General features: G+C 52.8%; 1 protein-coding gene across 1 annotated transcript in view; it reads right to left on the bottom strand.

Moving 5' to 3' along the window:
* The window catches only part of KCND3 (potassium voltage-gated channel subfamily D member 3), a 130,141-nt gene that overhangs the window by 6,666 nt on the left and 103,335 nt on the right, over window positions 1-20,140 (bottom strand). The window contains exons 5-6 of the mRNA XM_068159410.1: window positions 9,297-9,398; window positions 1,881-1,973 (exon numbers count right to left, since the gene is read on the bottom strand). Of these exons, the coding sequence (XP_068015511.1) occupies window positions 1,881-1,973; window positions 9,297-9,398 (195 nt within the window). The remainder of the gene's footprint in view (window positions 1-1,880; window positions 1,974-9,296; window positions 9,399-20,140) is intronic.

The following is a 20,140-nucleotide window of genomic DNA, read 5'->3' as shown; positions in this document are numbered from 1 at the left end:
GGAATTCTTTCTCTAGGACTCAGATTTCGGGGAGGAGAGCTGCAGCTGAGTGTTGTGAGAGGTTGTGTGAAGTGTAGGCTCTCCACACAAGCTGGCTGGGCTCTTTGGATGGATCACTTCAGACCACAAGCCAAACTTGCCCCGTGATTTGATGCAGCATCATGGTAGAAACTTGCTGGAAGATGTGGTGTGTGGGGGGAAACCCACCAAATATGGTGCAGATTCTCCCCCTAAGATTTGAGTCCCAAAGTGTCACTGCTCTTCCCATTCCTTGCTGGGAAAATGCAATGTTTGGAATGTTTTCCACCCCAGACTCCCTGTGAGCAGGCTGGGGGGCAGCCTGGCTTTGTTAGAGTGGCACAGGGCTGAGGCCCTCCACAAACTGGGATGTGCTCTGGCCACACCACTCCCAGCACCCCAAGCAGCTCATTAGTAGAGGGAGAGAGACTCAGGCAGCTCCCAGAAGCGTTCCCCCTGCTTTGTGCAGAGGTCAGAGTTTGCAAAAGCCTTTACAAAGTCAAGGCCTTACAAGGGCAGACCCTGGGGACAGGGCTGTCAGCTTGAGTTGGCTTCAGCCAATTTGCTGAAGTGTTCAAATGAAAGGATTCCTGCCAGGCACAGGGCAGAGGAGTGCAGGTTCTCGAGGCTGAAGTTCTGAAGGGAAGAGTCAGATTGTGAACGCTCTGCTTGTTGTGTAACGCCCACAACTTGCTAGAGACAATGGCCAGATGAGTCTTAGGAAATAAACCAGTCAGTCATTGATACAGGAAGAATCAGTTCACTGTCCTTGGCAGGGGTGACCTTTAGAGCTCGTGGTGACAAGCCAGCTGCACTCAGCAGGTCACTCTGATTAACCATCTTCTTCCAGTGTATCGCTGAGCCCTAAGTGATGTTACTCCAGCATAAGCCAAACTATGGGAGTGGAGGTGCTCTAGCTAAGAGAAAGCTCTTGCAAGTCAGACATCGAGAAGTACATTTGCTGATGGATGCAGATAGGAAAAGGCATGAATATTTCAAGGGGTAACCTCTCTCCATTCCCTCTAGAATGAATCATGGCACAGATAATGTGTTCCTTTCCTGCAGAACCTTGCCTACAAACCTGGAAGTTAAGCATATGTATCAAAGAAACATCTGAAATGTTCTCCAGGGCACTTCTGCACACACAGTCACTTCAGAATGAAGGGGGAGGGGGGGGAAAATAATGATAAAATAGTCTCATTCCCAATACCTTGCCAAGAGAAAAGTCACATTACAGAGGCTGCTTGAGTGGCAACGAGCTGCTCCTGTAGCCAGAGCTGCAGTGAGAGGAGGCAATGTGCAGCCTTCAGGCAACGTGCAGCCTTCAGACCCACAGAGGAGTTCATCTGCTCCCTACCACGTGAAGGGCCAAGGGTTGGTTATTTCCAGCCTGTTGGCACCGTTGTAGTTTGGAGTCCTTGGCAGCACCTTCCTCCTCTTAGGGCCACAGAGCTGTCCTTCAGGACTCAGCACAACTGACAGCCCCAGAGAAATGCAGCTGAGTTCTCCTTCACAAGCCCTGTAGAAACTGATCTCAATGCACACCTTGTTTGTGGGAGCTCTCTAACCCCAAGCTGAAAAGTTTCTTGTGTTCAAATGGACTTTGCTGAGCAACCTGCTCCCGGCTCTGCACTTGGTGTAGGTGAGTCTGGAGCGGCAGAGTCACCTCATAACCCCTTCACACAGTCATTCAAAGAAGACAGCGAATTAGAAGGGCATTTAACCCAGTGCAGGAGATTCCTGGGAGCTGTGGCAGTCCCTGTGGCATAGCCTGGGGGCCTGGGGGCCGTCTTTCTCTAGGCACAGGCTGCGTGCCAGCCACCAAGCCCCGGCAGAGGGAAGAGGATGGCGTGGGTACTTACGGTTGTTTTTTCCAGGCAGTGCAGCAGGTGGTGATGTTGGCTTTCGATTAAGGAGGTGCCTTTAGTCATGTGCTGTTCATCCTCAGTGGATCCCTGAAGAGCCAGGAAAGAAAAAAACAAAGGGAGGGGAAGAAACCAAACCCCAAAGCAGGTGTAAACCCATGACAACAAACACAGCTCCCAGCAGCAACACAGGGCTGGGGAGGAGAGTTTCAGTCTTGCCAGCTCTCAGGGCTTTTTTCTCATCTTTATTGATGATCTGGGTGAGGGCATTGAGTCCATCATCTGTAAATGTGCAGGTGACACCAAGCTGGGGGCAGGAGTTGATCTGCTGGAGGGTAGAGAGGCTTTGCAGAGGGACCTGGACAGGTTGGACAGATGGGCAGAGGCCAAGGGCAGGAGATTGAACACATCCAAGTGCCAGGTTCTGCACATTGGCCACAACAACCCCATGCAGTGCTACAGGCTGGGGGCAGAGTGGCTGAGAGCAGCCAGGCAGAGAGGGACCTGGGGGCACTGGTTGATGGTAGGCTGAACATGAGCCTGCAGTGTGCCCAGGCAGCCAAGAAGGCCAATGGCATCCTGGCCTGCATCAGGAGCAGTGTGGCCAGCAGGAGCAGGGAGGTCATTGTGCCCTGTGCTCAGCACTGGTTAGGCCACACCTTGAGTCCTGTGTCCAGTTCTGGGCTCCTCAGGTCAGGAAAGATGTTGAGATGCTGGAAGGTGTCCAGAGAAGGGCTCTGTCCAGCCTGCTCTAGTGTGGGGTGTCCCTGCCCATGGCAGGGGGGTTGGAACTAGATGATCCTTGTGGTCCCTTCCAACCCTGAATGAAACTATGAAACTATGAAACTATGAAACTATGAAACTATGAAACAAAGGTGGGGAGGGGTCTGGAGAACAGCCCTGGGAGGAGAGGCTGAGGGAGCTGGGGTTGCTTAGCCTGGAGAAGAGGAGGCTCAGGGGAGACCTCATTACTCTCTACAACTCCCTAAAGGAAGGCTGTAGCCAGGAGGGAGGGGGTCTCTTCTCCCAGGCAAGCAGCAGCAGAACAAGAGGACACAGTCTCAAGCTGTTCCAGGGGAGGTTTAGGCTGGATGTTAGGAGGCAATTCTACACAGAGAGAGTGATTGCCCATTGGGATGTGCTGCCTGGGGAGGTGGTGGTGTCACCACCATTGGAGGTGTTTAAGAGGAGACTGTATGGGGTGCTTGGTGCCATGGTTTAGTTGATTAGGTGGTGTTGGATGATAGGTTGGATGTGATGGTCTTGAAGGTCTCTTCCAACCTGGTCTATTCTATTCTATTCTATTCTATTCTATTCTATTCTATTCTATTCTATTCTATTCTATTCTATTCTATTCTATTCTATTCCATTCCATTCCATTCCATTCCATTCCACTCCATTCCATTCCACCCCATTCCATTCCATCACACTGAGGAGGTGACTTCATTTTTGGGTTGTTTTTTTACCTTAACTACCTGGCTTGCAAACCCAGGTGGGGAGCTGAGCTTTGATCCAAGCCTGGTGTGCTTGTAGCCAGTTGGTAGCAGGGGATGAAGCCTGGGCAGTGCTATTGACCTATGATGTCAAAGCTCGGGAAGCAGAAGGCAAAGAAACAAAACCCCTCAACCTGTGCTGGTTTACTTTTCCACAAAACATTAAGCCTTTTAAGCTTGGCATGACCTTTGAATGCCAACAGATGTGCCCTGATCTCTAGACTCTGTTAGGAGACAAAGCACAAGCTGTCTCTGCCTGACCTTCAGGGCTGCGCAGTGCTGGGCTGCTGGAGCTCTGCAGGTCTGCTGTGCCACAGCCTCCTGAGTCATGGCTGCACACCTGAGCAGAAAGGGGGGCCCAGGCTTGATGGCTTGGACTTTGTCAGGCTGTTTTCTACAGACAAGAGTCCTGCCTCTGTCTCTCCTCTTCATGGACATCACCTATTGGTTTCCACACTCTGCACCTGCAGCAGGGGGCTGCTCGTTCCTGCCTCGGTGCATCTGGGTGTTGGTGGGGAGGGGTAACAGCAGGGCCTGAGGAGTGGGGTTTGGTGCAAATTGGAGGTGTGTAACCCTCCTGTGGCCAAGCCCTCCTTGAAAGGCTGGGAGAAGGCAGCAGCAGCAGGCAGACTCTGCTTCATGTATTGCCTGTGCGAGTTCATCTCTAAAATGATCCTGTTCCAGCACACTTCCAATGAAGAAGCACTGTGCAGCAGTGGCAGAGGGCTCACGTTCACATGAAATGTGGCAGCAGCTCCCCAGGGGAAGGAGGGTCCCATCTTCATTAGTTTCTCATGGACTGTGACTTCCACTTAGTAGGGTGGCTTACTGTGATGTATGTTTTAGTGACACACTGCCCAGGAGCCCTGGGAGCTGCCCAGGAGCCTACTGTGCATCGCTGAGCAGAAGAACAGAATGAAGCAGCCCTGTTCCAAAGACCTCAGGATCCAGAGCAACACCTGAGCAGGTGGGGAGCAGCCTTCCCCTCTTCCCCCCTCTGTGCTCAAACTGCTGGAATGTGGCTAACAGCTTTGTAAACTAATTGAGAGAGCAGGGTGTGCTCAGAGCCAGCCTGTGCCATCTGGGAGGGATTGGGTACAGCTGAGGGTATTTAGGTCAAAAACTATTAAAGGGAGTGGTCCCAGCCAGGAGGCTATGAGAGAGGTGGAGAGGGGAGAGCTGCTTTGGGCAGTCTCCCTTAGGAATCCTGGCTGGAAAGAGTTTTTGGCCTGCTTTTGCTGGAGTGTTCTCAGCTTCTCCATCAGGTATGTGTGTGCAGAGGCTGCTCAGACTGCAGTGGTTGGGGTAAGCTACAGCTCTCTGAGCAGTCTTTGTGCTGTAGTTAAACTGAGGGCCTTGATCTGCTTGGAGCAGCTGAAATGGCAGTGGGTAAGAGTGCAGGAGCTTGGGTTCAGTGCATGTGCAACACTCAGCTCCTGCAGAAGGCTTGGCATGGAGCAGACAGCAAACCAGCAACAGGCCAATGGAGTCAGCCTGGGGGTGTGTGTGGGGGGAACCCACTGCTCTGTGCTTTTGTTTTGTGCCCTGTAGCAGTGAATCAGGTGCTTTACATGCCTCAAAATGCAGCCCCTCGCTTACCCTGGGAGCTGCTGATCAGCTGCACCTCAGAAATGGAAGGGAAAGGAGCAGTTTGGGCTGTTTTGAGAGCTTTTGTGCTGCCTGAGAGCTGGGATTGTTTTTCTCCCTTTCTCTGGTGGTGGATTTAAGATCTGTGTTGTTAAGGCTGTTCTCTCACCACTGCTGCTTGCCTGGGAATCCATGATACCTTCATCTGTGTGTGCCCAGTGGTTTACAAGCAGTAAAACCCCAATTAGGTGTGGTGAAAGGTTTGCCTCTGCTCCACGAGGGCTGCCTCCTCTCCTGTGCCTACCTCTGAACGCCAAAGAGGGCTGTGCGTGGCTTGGGCTCTCCGCTCAGACACAAACCAGCAGCATCTAACTGCTCCAGAGAGAGAATGGGTGGGATGGGAGACCCAGCAGAAGAACATCTTGGCAGAAGTGCCAAGCCATTGTCTGCTGCTCTCAAGGGGGTCAGATTCAACTATGCTTAAAGCCTTGCTCTGAACTAGCCCCGTGTGTCCCGGTGAGTCACTGCAAATGTGTGTTCTGGAGGCCATCTCCAGGCTGGTTCTGTGATCCTTAAGTGAAGGAATAACTCTTGTCTCTGGCAGATGCCAAACCACAGCTCAACTGGTGCCATTAGGAAAGCTGCCTTGCTGCACACAGAGCTAATAGATGCCTGTGGGAATGCCTCTCAGGCAGGTTATGGATTTTTGTTGCTGCTGCTGCTGTGGCTTGGGAAGGTGGAACATTCCCAGAAGTCTTTTTAGAAGTGGCCTAGAATATAGAGATATATACACACCCCTATATAAAAATCAGTTCTCTTTTCCTTCTTAACAATCCACCTGGTGAGCTACCACACAGAGCAGGTCCTGGTCCTGTCCTGCTGGGACTATGGGCTCCGCTGAAGTCTGTGTTGGAATGTTTCCCATGGAGGTCTTTGTAAGCCCTAAAGCAGATATGGTGCTGCTCAAAAGCACTGGGAAGGGAGAGAGCAAGAGCACATGTTGCAAACATGAGGGTTTTCTGAAGTGGAGAACTAAATGGGATCTGAAAGGAACAACAAAGCTTCCATCTGTCTGGCAGGAGGCAACTGTGGTAGCACAGCTTAGTCTCTCTCCCTCTCTTTCCCATCATGAGGCCAGGTTGGGCTTACCACTGGTGGAGATGGGTCAAGGGGTGGCAGTGGGCAGGTGGAAAGCAGCATCAGTGACTGTATTGTGCCAGGGGAGGTTTAGATTGGACTTTGGGAAAAGTTTCTTTCCTGGAAGAGTGGAGAGGCATTGGGGCAGACTGCCCAGGGAGGTGGTGGAGTCACCACTCCTGGGGGGGTTCAAGAAATGTGTGGCCATGGCCCCTGGGCATGTGGCTAATGGCCCTGGTGGTGTTAGGCTGATGGTTGGACTCAACCTTAGAGGTCTTTTCCCATCCAAACAATTCAATTATCCCTTTCAGTCTTTCTTCAGCCAGCTCAGGGTTTTGAGAAGCAAAGAGTGTGCAACCACTCAGAACATCCTAGTGTGCAAATGAAGGAGGAGGTCTTCAGGAACTGCTGCCCCAGGACAGAGAGAGTGCCAGCATCACTGGAATGCTTGGCCTTGTGACAGCACTGTTGAGGAATGTGTACCAGTGGTACCTGCATCGCTGCAGGCAAACAATCTGTGTCTTCATTAGAGGAGTCTGGCTTGGAGGGGAGGAGAGGAGCTGGTTTGCTTTGTGAGCTGGGCTGCCAGTATTGCAAGGACCTGGTGCCAGCTGCCACTCAGTCTGTTCTTGGAAGACATTTGGTGAACTGCTGGTTGCTTGGGGGGAGGCTGAAACACTGTGGTGTCAGCTCTGAGAGCCAAAATGCTTCCACTTTAGCTCTCCTGCTTAGTGCTTTAGCCCAGAAGAATCAGACACTGGTGCACTGAGATGAACTGCTTGGGTGGTCAGACTGTCCCTTCCCAGGAGCAGGGCCACAGCACTTAGCTGTGGCTAAGCAGATTCTGCTTGTGAAAAGGCACAAGACCTCCCAAGCCACTGTTCCTGGGATATACACCTCCTAGCATTTGAGCTAAAAGGGAATTTCAGTGAGCTGTACAAGGAGATTAAGGCTAAGAGGATCTGTAGGCTGCTGCCATGGGAAGAAGCTCACCATCCCTTGAGCACTTCTGACATAAAGCCCACTAAAAACCTCTCTAAATGAGAGGGGGGAAAAAACCCACACCACCCAGTCTGAGTACTTTGTGTCTGGATGGCAAATGCAAAATGCCACAAATCCACATCTCCCTGAAGCAAGAGTTTGTTTTCTTGCTAGCAGCAGAGAGAGCTCCTTCCTGCTGCTGTCCTTGGATGAATCCTTTCCTTCACTGTCACTTGGCTTTGATGGGAGGCTGCAGACACACTGAGTCCCTTGGAAGATGGTGTCAGTGTGTTCATCCTGGTGCTAATGAAAGGCCCAGAACCATTCTGGCACATGTTCTGGAGTCCTGAAGGGTTCTTAGTTCCCAATTTGTTAGTTTCACTGCAAAGCCACAGCCAGGACGTGCTCTGGGGTAGTTGTTCTCTGTGGGTGACTCCAGAGGAGGCCACAAGGATGATCCAAGGGCTGGAGCAGCTCTGCTATGAGGACAGGCTGAGGGAGCTGGGGGTGTTCAGCCTGGAGAGGAGAAGACTCCAGGGGGACCTTAGAGCTGCCTTCTGGTACCTGAAGGGATCCTACAGGAAGGCTGCAGAGGGATCTTTCATGAGGGTGTCTAGAGACAGGACCAGGGGGATATGGCTAGAAGCTGAGGGAGAGGAGGGTTAGACTGGAGCTTAGGAAGAAGCTCTTCAGTATGAGGGTGGTGAGACTCTGGAACAGGCAGTCCAGGGAGACTGTGGATGCCTTCTCCCTGGGGATGTTCAAGGTCAGGTTGGATGAGACCTTGAGCAGCAGACTCTGGATGGGAGGCATCCCTGCCCATGGTGGAGAGGCTTCAGTAGATGATCTTTGAGGTCCCTTCCAGCCTGAGCTACTCTGTGAACCCTGGAGGTGTCAGACTGCAGGGCAGTCAATTAATCATTGATCACAGTCCTGTGTGAGTCCTGCTGCTGAGAGTGATCAGATCCATCATGGCCATACAGCTGGAGTCACTGCAGGGCAGCAAACCAACCCTGTGGCTGTCTTGGGCAAGGTATCAAACTGGGCTGTGGACCTGAGCAGTGAAGCAGTTTGACACTGATTTGGGAGCCAGAATTGCACAGTGTGTGGAGAGTGTTTTGGTGCCTGTTACAGCAACTGCAGAAGTCACTTTCCCCTTCCTATATTCACAGCTCAAAACATTTGGCTGGCTAGACAAAGCTGTCAGTCACATTTTGTGCTCTTCAGATTAGTTGGTTCTCCTGCCATGAAACATAAAGGACACAAAACGTGGCCTGTGGAGTTAGTGGTCATGTGCAGCTGTCCACCAAGGAGGCTCTGCAGTTCTGGTGTTAATTAATGCCTGTGGCTGGAGGGATGTGGCTCAGCTCTCCATTCAGGTGTGGGGCTGGCCCTCGAGTGGTCACTTGGCATTGGGATGGGATGCCCAGGGAGGTGGTGGAGTCCCCATCCCTGGAGGGGGTCAGGAAATGTGTGGCCATGGTGGTGCTGGGTTGATGGTTGGACTGGATGATCTCGGAGGGCTTTTGCAACCAAAATAATTCTCTGCAAGCTCGTTTCCTGGTGGTCATGCAGATGCCAGGCACAGCTTTGGTCATGTCTTGCTTTAGTAAATGGTGTTCCTGTGTGTCCCAGGTGGATGGCTGCTCTTCCTTCCCTGTGTCCCTTGCTTTTGACTCGTCCCAGAGGAAGCTCTTTAGGGTGGGGATAGTTTCTTCAAGAGGTATTAGTAATGTTCAGTGCTTGTCAAAGTAGGGTTTGGGGATCAGACTGGGCTGTAGGGACTCATGTTAGCATTTGGAACAGAATAAACCAGGTTGGAAGAGACCTTCAAGATCGAGTCCAACCTATCACCCAACGCCATCTGATCAACTAACCCATGGCACCCAGCACCCCATCCAGCCTCCTCCTAAACACCTCCAGGGATGGGGACTCCACCACCTCCCTGGGCAGCCCATCCCAATGGCCAATCTCTCTTTCTATGAAGAACTTCTTCCTAACATCCAGCCTGAACCTCCCCTGGCACAGCTTGCGACTGTGTCCTCTTGTTCTGGTGCTGCTTGCCTGGGAGACGAGACCAGCCCTGCCCCTGCCAGTCTACAACCTCCCTTTAGGTAGTTGTAGAGGGCAATAAGGTCTGCTCTGAGCCTCTTCTCCAGGCTGGAGGGCAGGGGAGCTGTGCAGCTGGGTGTCGGGGCGGTGTGGCCGCACTCACCGTCAGCTCCAGGGCTTCGTTCAGGAGGCCGTTGCGCTTGCTGTGCAGGTAGGCGTTGGAGCTGCCGGTCTTGGCCACGCGGATCCTCGCCAGCCGAGCTTTCTGTGGGGGAGGCAAGGAGCTGGGGTTAGAGCTTGGCACAGGACTGACCACATCTGTGCTGGAGGCACAAGGAGGAAGGAAGGACACTTCAGGTTTTCCCTCTGCCTCAGGAAGCCTTGGGGTGAAGGCCAAGGGGGTGCGAGGAGAGGAGGAGGAGGTGCTGTTGAGAACAGCTAGCACAGGTCTGCCCCCAGGAGCTGGGGGAGTGGATGTGTCTGAAGAACATCATCTCCCACAGCATGTGTCAGCCTTTCCAGAGAGAACAACTGCAGGTTGATTTGTCCTCTCAAAAGTTAATAGTTTTTTGGGGGGTGAGGTGCCCAGCAACTCGGAACACTTGTCCTGGACACGTTCCTGGCATGGGGTGACTGTGACCTGGCAGTGCCCACATGCTCTCTGTGTTGCCTCTTTGACTCCTCTCCTCTCTAACCTGCTTGGCTGTTTAGTCCTCTCTTTGTCTCTCAGCTCTGACATCTGTGATGTCACTTGCTCTGCTTGTCCTACAGCCAGCCCAGGGACACCTCTCTTCATTGCCAGTCACCTGTCCTCTGCTGGCTTATTAACTTTGCTACCTGATAGTGTCAGACTGGCCAGAAATAGGCATCTCTCAGACTGACAAAGTCACTCTGCAACCACACAGACATCCAACTTCTCTTGGGTTTATTTATCCCTGATCCACACCTCCAGAGGGACAAGTTAGATAGGATAGGATAGAATTAACCAGGTTGGAAAAGACCTTTGAGTTCATCAAGTCCAAACTATCATCCAACACCATCTCATCAACTAAACCATGGCACCAAGTGCCTCATCCAGGCTCTTCCTAAACACCTCCAGTGGTGGTGACTCCATCACCTCCCTGGGCAGCACATTCCAATGGCCAATCTCTCTTGCTGGGAAGAACTTCTTCCTAACATCCACAGAATCACCAAGGTTGGAAGAGACCTCAAAGATCATCAAGTCCAACCTGGCACCACAGACCTTGTGTCTAAACCATGGCACCAAGTGCCACATCCAATCCCCTCTTGAACACCTCCAGGGCTGGGGACTCCACCACCTCCCTGGGCAGCACATTCCAATGACTCTCTCAGTGAAGAACTTTCTCCTCTCCTCACCTCCAGCCTAAACTTCCCCTGGTGCAGCTGGAGACTGTGTCTTCTTGTTCTGGTTGCCTGGGAGAAGAGACCAACCCTCACCTGGCTACAACCTCCCTTCAGGGAGTTGCAGAGAGCAAGAAGGTCTCCCCTGAGCCTCCTCTTCTCCAGGCTAAGCAACCCCAGCTCCTTCAGCCCTCTCCTCACAGGGCTGTGCTCCAGCCTGAACCTCCCCTGGCAGAGCTTGATGATAAAAAGCAGTCCAGAACAAAGCAGGCTGAGAAGTTCCTCTTCCTTCTGCATCACACTGGTTTAGCATTTCACTTTTCCTCCTCACTCGTTGCCTGCTTCTTTGTCAAGTGCTGATTTGCCTTTTCCCCCCACCCCCCCTTCTCCTTTTCTACTGTTAATTTATGACTCAAACACCCTTAAAAAGTAAATACACGAAATAGCTGTGACTATTAAAAAATAATTACATTGTGCAGGGGTTTAAAATGCTGCATAATCTTTTAAATAACCTGGAACTCGTGATTTTTTCCCTCCCTCCCCCCCTCCATCTCCCTTCTAATTAGAGGTGCTAATGGGTAGACGCTGCAGGAAGAGTAAAGCCGAGAGGCAAAATATCTCAGTGGGTCCAGAGAGTGGAATAATTCCAGGAGCTCTATTACTGTGTGTTGCCTGAGTGGTTCTGGCCCTCAGGGTTTGAGGCATTTACCCTGAAGGGCTTCTCCTCAAGCAAGCCAACTCCTCAGGCACAGAGAAGTGCAGGTTGCTACTTCGTGGCTCCAAGGGGGTGACACAGGCTTTGACCAGCTTGGGCAATGAAATAGGAGGTCTTCTGGCACCCCAGAATCATAGGATCAATAAGGTTGGAAAAGACCTCAAAGATCATCAAGTCCAACCTGGCACCCAACACCTCCTGACTACTAAACCATGGCACCAAGTGCCACATCCAATCCCCTCTTGAACACCTTCAGGGATGGGGACTCCACCACCTCCCTGGGCAGCACATCCCAATGGCTAACAACTCTCTCTGGGAAGAACTTTCTCCTCACCTCCAGCCTAAACCTCCCCTGGCACAGCTTGAGACTGTGTCCTCTTGTTCTGGTGCTGCTTGCCTGGGAGAAGAGGCCAACCCCCATCTGGACACAACCTCCCTTCAGGGAGTTGTAGACAGCAAGAAGGTCTCCCCTGAGCCTCCTCTTCTCCAGGCTAAGCAACCCCAGCTCCCTCAGCCTCTCCTCACAGGGCTGTGCTCCAGACCCCTCCCCAGCTTTGTTGCCCTTCTCTGGACACCTTCCAGCATCTCAACCTCTTTCCTAACCTGAGAAGCCCAGAACTGGAAACAGGACTCAAGGTGTGGCCTGACCAATGCTGAGCACAGGGCACAATGACCTCCCTGCTCCTGCTGGCCACACTGTTCCTGATGCAGGACAGGATGCCATTGACCTTCTTGGCCCCCTGGGCACACTGCTGGCTCATGTTCAGCCTACTATCACCCAGTACTCCCAGGTCCCTTCCTACTAATTCCCTGTGGTTTTCTCCCATTCAGAGTGATGGGTCACAACTGTTCCTCCTGACCTTCTCCCATCCCTTTGGGCTGTGTGCCCTCCAGTCTCTGAGCAGGTTATTAGCCCTGCAAATTGCACAGGATGAGAAGCTCATGTCTTGAGGCTCCACAGGCTGGGTTTTGCTTGGACACAAAGCAGAGCAGAGCTTGGCTGAGATGTGTACAGCACCAATGCAATTGGCTTTAACACAGCTGGCTTAGGCTGCCCAGGGAGGTGCTGGAGTCTCTACTCCTGGAGGTGTTCACTGCTCCTGATGCAGGCCAGAAATGGGGACATCCAAAGTTAGGTTTTTTTCTTTCCCCTATACTTCACCTAGATTTCACTGTCCCATTTTTACTGTCAGGACTCCAACTCAGTACAGGAGAGTGAAATCTCTGACAAGCGCTCTGTGCTGGGGCCAAGGTATCTCTCAGGGCTCTGTGGTCACCTTGTGGAAGGGGCATGGGTTCACAGATTGAGGGAATGGGTTGGGTTGGAAGGGACCTTCAAGATCATCCAGTTCCAAGCCCCCTGCCATGGGCAGGGACAGCCTCCAGCAGCCCAGGCTGCTCAAAGCCTCATCCAACCTGACCTTGGACACCTCTAGGGAGAGGACATCCACAACCTCTCTGGACAACCTGTTCCAGTGTCTTACTGTCAAGAATGTCTTGCTAATCTCCAGTCTAAATCTCCCCTCCTCAAGCTTCATCCATTCTCTCTCATCCTGCCCCTACAAGCCCTTGAGGGAGTTGTATTTGCATGGTGTAGAGTGAGGATGCAACAAGAAAATGAAATTGGATCATCAGGTTTCCTGAAGCCTTTCCCCACCTGCTCTTTTGCTCTGACACTTGAACAAGACTGGCTTTAGGCTAATCTGGCACCAACCCCACAGATTCCTGTTGACTATGAGTTAGGGGAGTCAAGGACTGAAGGAAATTCCATTCCCAGCTGCTTGCCATTGTCTCCCTGTTACTTGCACTCCATGAAATGATTTCTGCTGTTTTCACGTGTCTGCCTTTGTGTCTCTAGGCCTTTTTGCCACAATCACAGAATCAATAAGGCTGGAAGAGACCTCAAGGATCATCAAGTCCAACCTGTCACCAAATACCTCACCTCATGACTACTAAACCATGGCATTAAGTGCCACAACCATTCCCCTCTTGAGCACCTGCAGGGATGGTGATCTTATCTCCTCTCTAATCAGGACTGGGCCCAGTGATGATCTTTACAATGAGGCTCTGAAGGCAACCCCAGAAGACTTCAGTCTCTTTGTATGCTTGGCAAAACAGCAGCTCCTCTCCTCAATTAGCAGAGTCCCTCAGCTTCCCTCACCTGTAGCAGGAGAGGCTTCCTCCTCCTCTGCAGCTCAGGCAATTGTTGAAGTGGATTCAGTCTTAGGCTCTTGTAATGAACATCATTCCCTTTGCCTCTGGGCTAGCAGGGGATCAAATATTAATAGCTGTGCTCCACGTGGACTGAGGACGGCTCCCTTCTGAGGTCTGTTCTCTTTTCTGCTTTGAAACAGGGCCACTAGGTAGCTAAATAATGAAGCCCCATTGCTTTTGTGGCTTAGAAGCCAAGTCAGTGGGGCAGGAGAGAAGCTAATCCTGCTCTCCTCACACACCAAGGTTCTCTGGGAGCGCCGCATCGCCTCGCTCCGCATCGCCTGGCTCCGCGCCGCCCCCCGTCGTGATTAAATTTGGTGGATATCTTGATTAACTCAGCTGGGGAAGTTAATTAAAATTGCTGCCTAAAATGGGTTTGGCCCTCCAGACAGGGTTTTTTTCCCCCCTCCCCACACACATTTGGACTCAAAACAGCTGGGAAGCCAGAGCTGCTGGAGGGCTGTGAAGGGCTGGGTGTAAATGTGTGCTGTTCGGGAAGCGGCGCTCAGGCTTTTACCTGAGAGGGTGGTTGGAGGGAGGTGGGGGTTGGCCTCTCCTCCCTAGTAGCAGGTGATAGTCTGCATCAGGAGAAGTGTGGCTAGCAGGTTGAGGGAGGTGATCCTCCCCCTCTACTCAGCCCTGGTGAGACCCCACCTGGAGTACTGTGTCCAGTTCTGGAGCCCCTATTACAAGAGGGATGTGGAGGTGCTGGAAGGTGTCCAGAGAAGGGCCAGGAGGATGAGCAGAGGGCTGGAGCACCTCTCCTATGAGGACAGACTGAAGGAGTTGGGGCTGTTCAGTCTGCAGAAGAGAAGGCTCCGAGGTGACCTCATTGTGGCCTTCCAGTATCTGAAGGGGGCTACAGAAAGGCTGGGGAAGGACTGCTCAGGATCTCAGGGAGTGATAGGACTAGGGGGAATGGAATGAAGCTGGAGGGGGGGAGATTCAGGCTGGAGGTGAGGAGGAAGTTCTTCCCCATGAGAGTGGTGAAGCCCTGGAATGGGTTGTCCAGGGAGGTGGTTGAGGGCCCATCCCTGGAGGTGTTTAAGCCCAGGCTGGATGAGGCTCTGGCCAGGCTGCTCTAGTGTGGGGTGTCCCTGCCCATGGCAGGGGGGTTGAAATTAGATGATCCTTGTGGTCCCTTCCAACCCTGACTGATTCTTTGATACTATGATAGAAGGAGAAGAAATGGCCTGAAACTGTGCCAGGGAAGGGCTAGATTAGGGATTAGGAAACTAATCTGCAAGAGTGGTCAGGGATTGGAACAGGTTGCCCAGGGGAGTGGGGGAGTCACTGTCCCTAGAGGCGTTCAATAACTGTGTGGCCATGGCACTTGGGGACGTGGTTTGGTGGTGTGCTGGGTTAATGCCTGTCCTGGAAGCAAGGGGGGGAGGGCTTGTGAGAGCATTGCCCTACCTGCAGAGGGTTTTCCCCCTGGGAAACTGAGTTAGCCTGTTCCACTCCCCCTCCCTGCCCAGCAAGGCTATATAAAAGGAGGACACTGCAGCCATTAGGTCTCTTGGCCCCTGCCTTTGCTTGGATGAGGACTGCTGCTGGCTCCCTGCTTCTCTACCATGTGGTCAGGCCTGATCCTTCTCCCTGCTACCTCCACACCTCTTCAAAGAGACTGCTTTTGTGTTCTTACTTTTTCTCCCATCCATCCTTGTTCCTTACCCTTGTGAACCCTACCTGTTACTGTTACCTCTATATATTGTTTACAGAAAATTCTTTGCTTCTCTACTTCCAAGCTGACTCCGAATTATTTCTTGGTGGATTTGCTCCTTCCCTTTCTTTTTCCTCTCCACTGAGGAAGAGGAAGGGGGAGCAGGGGAGAGATTATCAGCCTTGCCTCCATCTGAGCTCTTAATCACAGAATCACCAAGGTTGGAAGAGACCTCAAAGGTCATCAAGTCCAACCTGGCACCACAGACCTCATGACTAAACCATGGCACCAAGTGCCACATCCAATCCCCTCTTGAACACCTCCAGGGATGGGGACTCCACCACCTCTCTGGGCAGCACATTCCAGTGGCTAACAACTCTCTCACTGAAGATCTCTCTCCTCACCTCAAGCCTCAACTTCCCCTGGCACAGCTTGAGACTGTGTCCTCTTGCTCTGGTGCTGCTTGCTTGAGAGAAGAGACCAACCCCCACCTGGCTCCAACCTCCCTTCTGGTAGTTGTAGACAGCAATAAGGTCTCCCTTGAGCCTCCTTTTCTCCAGGCTAAACCACCACAGGTGGCCATGGTGGTGTTGGGTTGATGGTTGGACTGGGGGAACCCAGAAGGATTTTTTCCAATCAAAAGAGTTCTGTGATTCTAAGTGACCCAGGCTTTCCTGAGGTGCCTTGGGCTCGGGTGGGATCAGCACCTGAGCCACCCCGGTAGTAACAAAGGGTCGAAGTGCAGCAGAGCTCTGGGCTGGGGTTATGTGACTGAGAGAAGTGGCTTGGGGACATGAAGGGCTCCTAGCAGCAGCATGAGACCCAGGGAACATGAAGGGCTCCTAGCAGCAGCATGAGACCCAGGGAACATGAAGGGCTCCTTGCAGCAGTATGGGACCCAGGGACCATGAAGGGCTCCTAGCAGCAGCATGAGACCCAGGGAACATGAAGGGCTCCTAGCAGCAGCATGAGACCCAGGGAACATGAAGGGCTCCTTGCAGCAGCATGGGACCCAGGGAACATGAAGGGCTCCTAGCAGCAGCATGAGACCCAGGGAACATGAAGGGCTCCTAGCAGCAGCATGAGACCCAGGGAACATGAAGGGACCCTAGCAGCAGCATGAGACCCAGGGAACATGAAGGGCTCCTAGCAGCAGCATGAGACCCAGGGAACATGAAGGGCTCCTAGCAGCAGCATGAGACCCAGGGAACATGAAGGGCTCCTAGCAGCAGCATGAGACCCAGGGAACATGAAGGGCTCCTAGCAGCAGCATGAGACCCAGGGAACATGAAGGGCTCCTTGCAGCAGTATGGGACCCAGGGACCATGAAGGGCTCCTAGCAGCAGCATGAGACCCAGGGAACATGAAGGGCTCCTAGCAGCAGCATGAGACCCAGGGAACATGAAGGGCTCCTAGCAGCAGCATGAGACTCAGGGAACATGAAGGGACCCTAGCAGCAGCATGAGACCCAGGGAACATGAAGGGCTCCTAGCAGCAGCATGAGACCCAGGGAACATGAAGGGCTCCTAGCAGCAGCATGAGACCCAGGGAACATGAAGGGCTCCTAGCAGCAGCATGAGACCCAGGGAACATGAAGGGCTCCTAGCAGCAGCATGAGACCCAGGGAACATGAAGGGCTCCTAGCAGCAGCATGAGACCCAGGGAACATGAAGGGCTCCTAGCAGCAGCATGAGACCCAGGGAACATGAAGGGCTCCTAGCAGCAGCATGAGGTGCAGGTGCCAGTGTGGAAGCAGGGAGAAGCTGGCTGGTCTGGAGGGGTTCTGGGGTACCTGTTGCAAGGCATGGGTTGGGCTGGGGCTGGCTGGCAGAGGAATGCTTTGGCAGCTCAGAGGAGGAGTGGCTTGGAGGCAAGAGCCTTGAACTTAGGGCACCCCACACCCCTCTGAAGCAGCAGGGTTTTGCAGGGAACCATACTGTGGACTGCCACCTATCCTGCTGTCAGAAACCTAGAGAATTTGGAAGACCCCCCCTCAGCTTAATCCTGCCTGCCTTTAGCCCACGTGGCTGTGCTTCTGTTCTCCCTGTCCTGCAGAGCTCAGTCCTTCAGCTCTGCAGGGCAGAGGAGAGGCACATGGAGGCCCATATTTTCCTGGCCACGTGCTGCAAGTGTCTTTGGAGGGGAGGATGGGGCTCTCCTGCATCGTGCCCCACAGATGTGACAGACTAAAGGTCATCAGGACCAGGCCTGAGATCACTGTTGCTGAATATAACCTCTGCACGGAGAGGCTATAAAAGGAAAAGCAAATGGCACACTGTGTCTGCATGTGGAGTGGTAAGAGGAGTTGCTAGGAAACCACAGGATCTCAAAATGCATATGACCTAATCTGGAAGATAATTTATATGATGAAAATAATAATACTAATGACAGCCACTTACAGGTTGGAATGATTAATTTGGTGATCTTGGAGCCCACGTGCTCCTGAGAGCAGGGTGGAAAGCAGCTCCCAATCACTTGGGGCTCTTGCTGGCTTTTTAAGAAACTGGAGGCTCAGAGGCAGCAGGGAGGGCAGTGGTGCCTCAGGAGAGGACAAGGGGCAGTGGGGGCAAGCTGGAGCAGAGGAGCTTCCATGTGAACAGAAGGCAAAACTTTCTCACTGGGAGGGTGCTGAGGCCCTGGAGCAGGCTGCCCAGAGAGGTTGTGGGGTCTCCTTCTCTGGGGTTGTTCAGCCTGGAGAAGAGGAGGCTCAGGGGAGACCTTCTTGCTCTCTCCAACTCCCTGAACTTCAGCATCACATCAGGCTCTGACCCAGCACGAGCAGGAGCCTGCCAACCTCTTGTATCCCCACTACAGCCACACTGTCTGGGTGAAGGGATGCTGCAGCAGCACTGCCCTTCCACACTCCCCTCTCTGTGACTCAGGCTTTTTCAAGCATAAAACTCAGATAAATCCACCACTTCCCCTGGCTCCCTGGATTCCTGCAGAGTTAGTTCATGTGTAAGGTCACCAAGTGAAGCCATGGTAATGCTGTTCACACCCAGGATTTGGAGCCTGCCTGACTTTTTGCACCAGCAGCTCCTGCTGACCCACCAAAGGGTCTGGAAGGTGCCCAGAGAAGGGCAACAAGGCTGGGGAGGGGTCTGGAGCACAGCCCTGTGAGGAGAGGCTGAGGGAGCTGGGGTTGCTTAGCCTGGAGAAGAGGAGGCTCAGGGGAGACCTTCTTGCTCTCTCCAACTCCCTGAAGGGAGGTTGTAGCCAGGTGGGGGTTGGGCTCTTCTTCCAGGCAAGCAGCACCAGAACAAGGGGACAGAGTCTCCAGCTGCACCAGGGGAAGTTTAGGCTGGAGGTGAGGAGAAAGCTCTTCCCAAAGAGAGTTGTTAACCATTGGAATGTGCTGCCCAGGGAGGTGGTGGAGTCACCATCCCTGGAGGTGTTCAAGAGGGGATTGGATGTGGCACTTGGAGCCATGGTTTAGTCATGAGGTCTGTGGTGCCAGGTTGGACTTGGTGACCTTTGAGGTCTGTTCTAACCTTGATGTTTCTGTGACACTTCAAAACCCATCTGGATGTGTTCCTGGGTGATCCTGCTCTGGCAGGGGGGGTTGATCTTGATGATCTTTCAAGGTCCCTTCCAAGCCCTACCATGCTGTGATTCTGTGTGTGTGAAACCCTCTACACCTGGAGTGCTGGGAGGGTGATACATGTGGCTGTCAGCACCCTGGGTATCTAGCTTTGGGGCTGACAAAGGAGACACAAGAGGCTGTCTTCATCTCTTAGCTGCTTTGGAGAAGAGCAAGGAGCAGGAGCTGCTGGCTAGATAAAAACGCTTACCAGATGGCAGGCCCAGGAAACAGCTCATTATTACTTATTAATGATTTTCATCTAGTTCTTATGGAGATAATGTGCACTCCTGATTTATGTGCCATAATAAACTATTAAGTTACAACCTATGACATAATTTCATATTTGCCAGGCAGCTTCAGCTTTCCAGATCCTCTGTGGTGCTTGAGCCAGGAGGTGACTGCAGGGCACCCGTGGCAGGTGCTGTGTGGACAGCTCCCATGGCCACTCCTGCTCCCACTTGGGGCTGGCAGGGCTGAATGGCTAAAAGCTGGAAGGGACCATAGTTTCATTCAGGGTTGGAAGGGACCACCAGGATCATCTAGTTCCAACGCCCCTGCCATGGGCAGGGACACCTCACACTAGATCAGCCTGGCCAGAGCCTCATCCAGCCTGGGCTTAAACACCTCCAGGGATGGCACCCCAACCACCTCCCTGGACAACCCATTCCAGGGTTTCACCACTCTCATGGGGAAGAACTTCCTCCTCACATCTAGCCTGAATCTCCCCACCTCCAGCTTCATTCCATTCCCCCTAGTCCTATCACTCCCTGAGATCCTGAGCAGTCCTTCCCCAGCCTTCCTGTAGGCCCCCTTCAGATCCTGGAAGGCCACAATTAGGTCACCTCGGAGCAGGATGCCTCTCAGCTAGACTCAGCTGCTCAAGGCCTCCTCAACCTGGCCTTGGACGTCCCCAGGGAGAAGGCAGCCACAGCCTCCCTGGGCAGCCTGTTCCAGAGTCTCACCACCCTCAGAGTGAAGAACTTCTTCTGATTTATCTTCCTCATAGAATAGAATAAACCAGGTTGGAAGAGACCTTCAAGATCATCATGTCCAACCTATCAGCCGACACCACCTAATCAACTAACCCATGCAACCAAGCACCCTGTCAAGTCTCCTCCAGAACACCTCCAGTGATGGTGACTCCTCAGCTCCAGTCTAACCCTGCTCTCCCTCAGCTTTAAACCCTTCCCCTTTGCCCTGTCTCTAGACACCTTCATGAAAAGTCTCTCTGCAGCCTTCCTGGAGGATCCCTTCAGGTACTGGAAGGCAGCTCTGAGGTCCCCCCAGAGTCTTCTCTTCTCCACATTGAACAATCCCAGCACCTTCAGCCTGTCCTCATAGCAGAGCTGCTCCAGCCCTTGAATGACCTTTGTGTCCCTCCCCTGGACTCACTTCAGCAGCTCTGATGCTAGGGATACCAGAACTGGAGGCAGGATTTGAGGGGGGGTCTCAGCAGAGTAAAGAGGCACA

Source organism: Melanerpes formicivorus, unplaced genomic scaffold (assembly GCF_026170545.1).
Source record: "Melanerpes formicivorus ecotype bairdi unplaced genomic scaffold, bMelFor1.0.p_v2 SCAF_46, whole genome shotgun sequence".
Classification (NCBI taxonomy): Eukaryota; Metazoa; Chordata; class Aves; order Piciformes; family Picidae; genus Melanerpes; species Melanerpes formicivorus.
The sequence above is the reverse complement of the archived record's forward strand: the minus strand, read 5'-3'. Positions and strand labels throughout refer to the sequence as shown.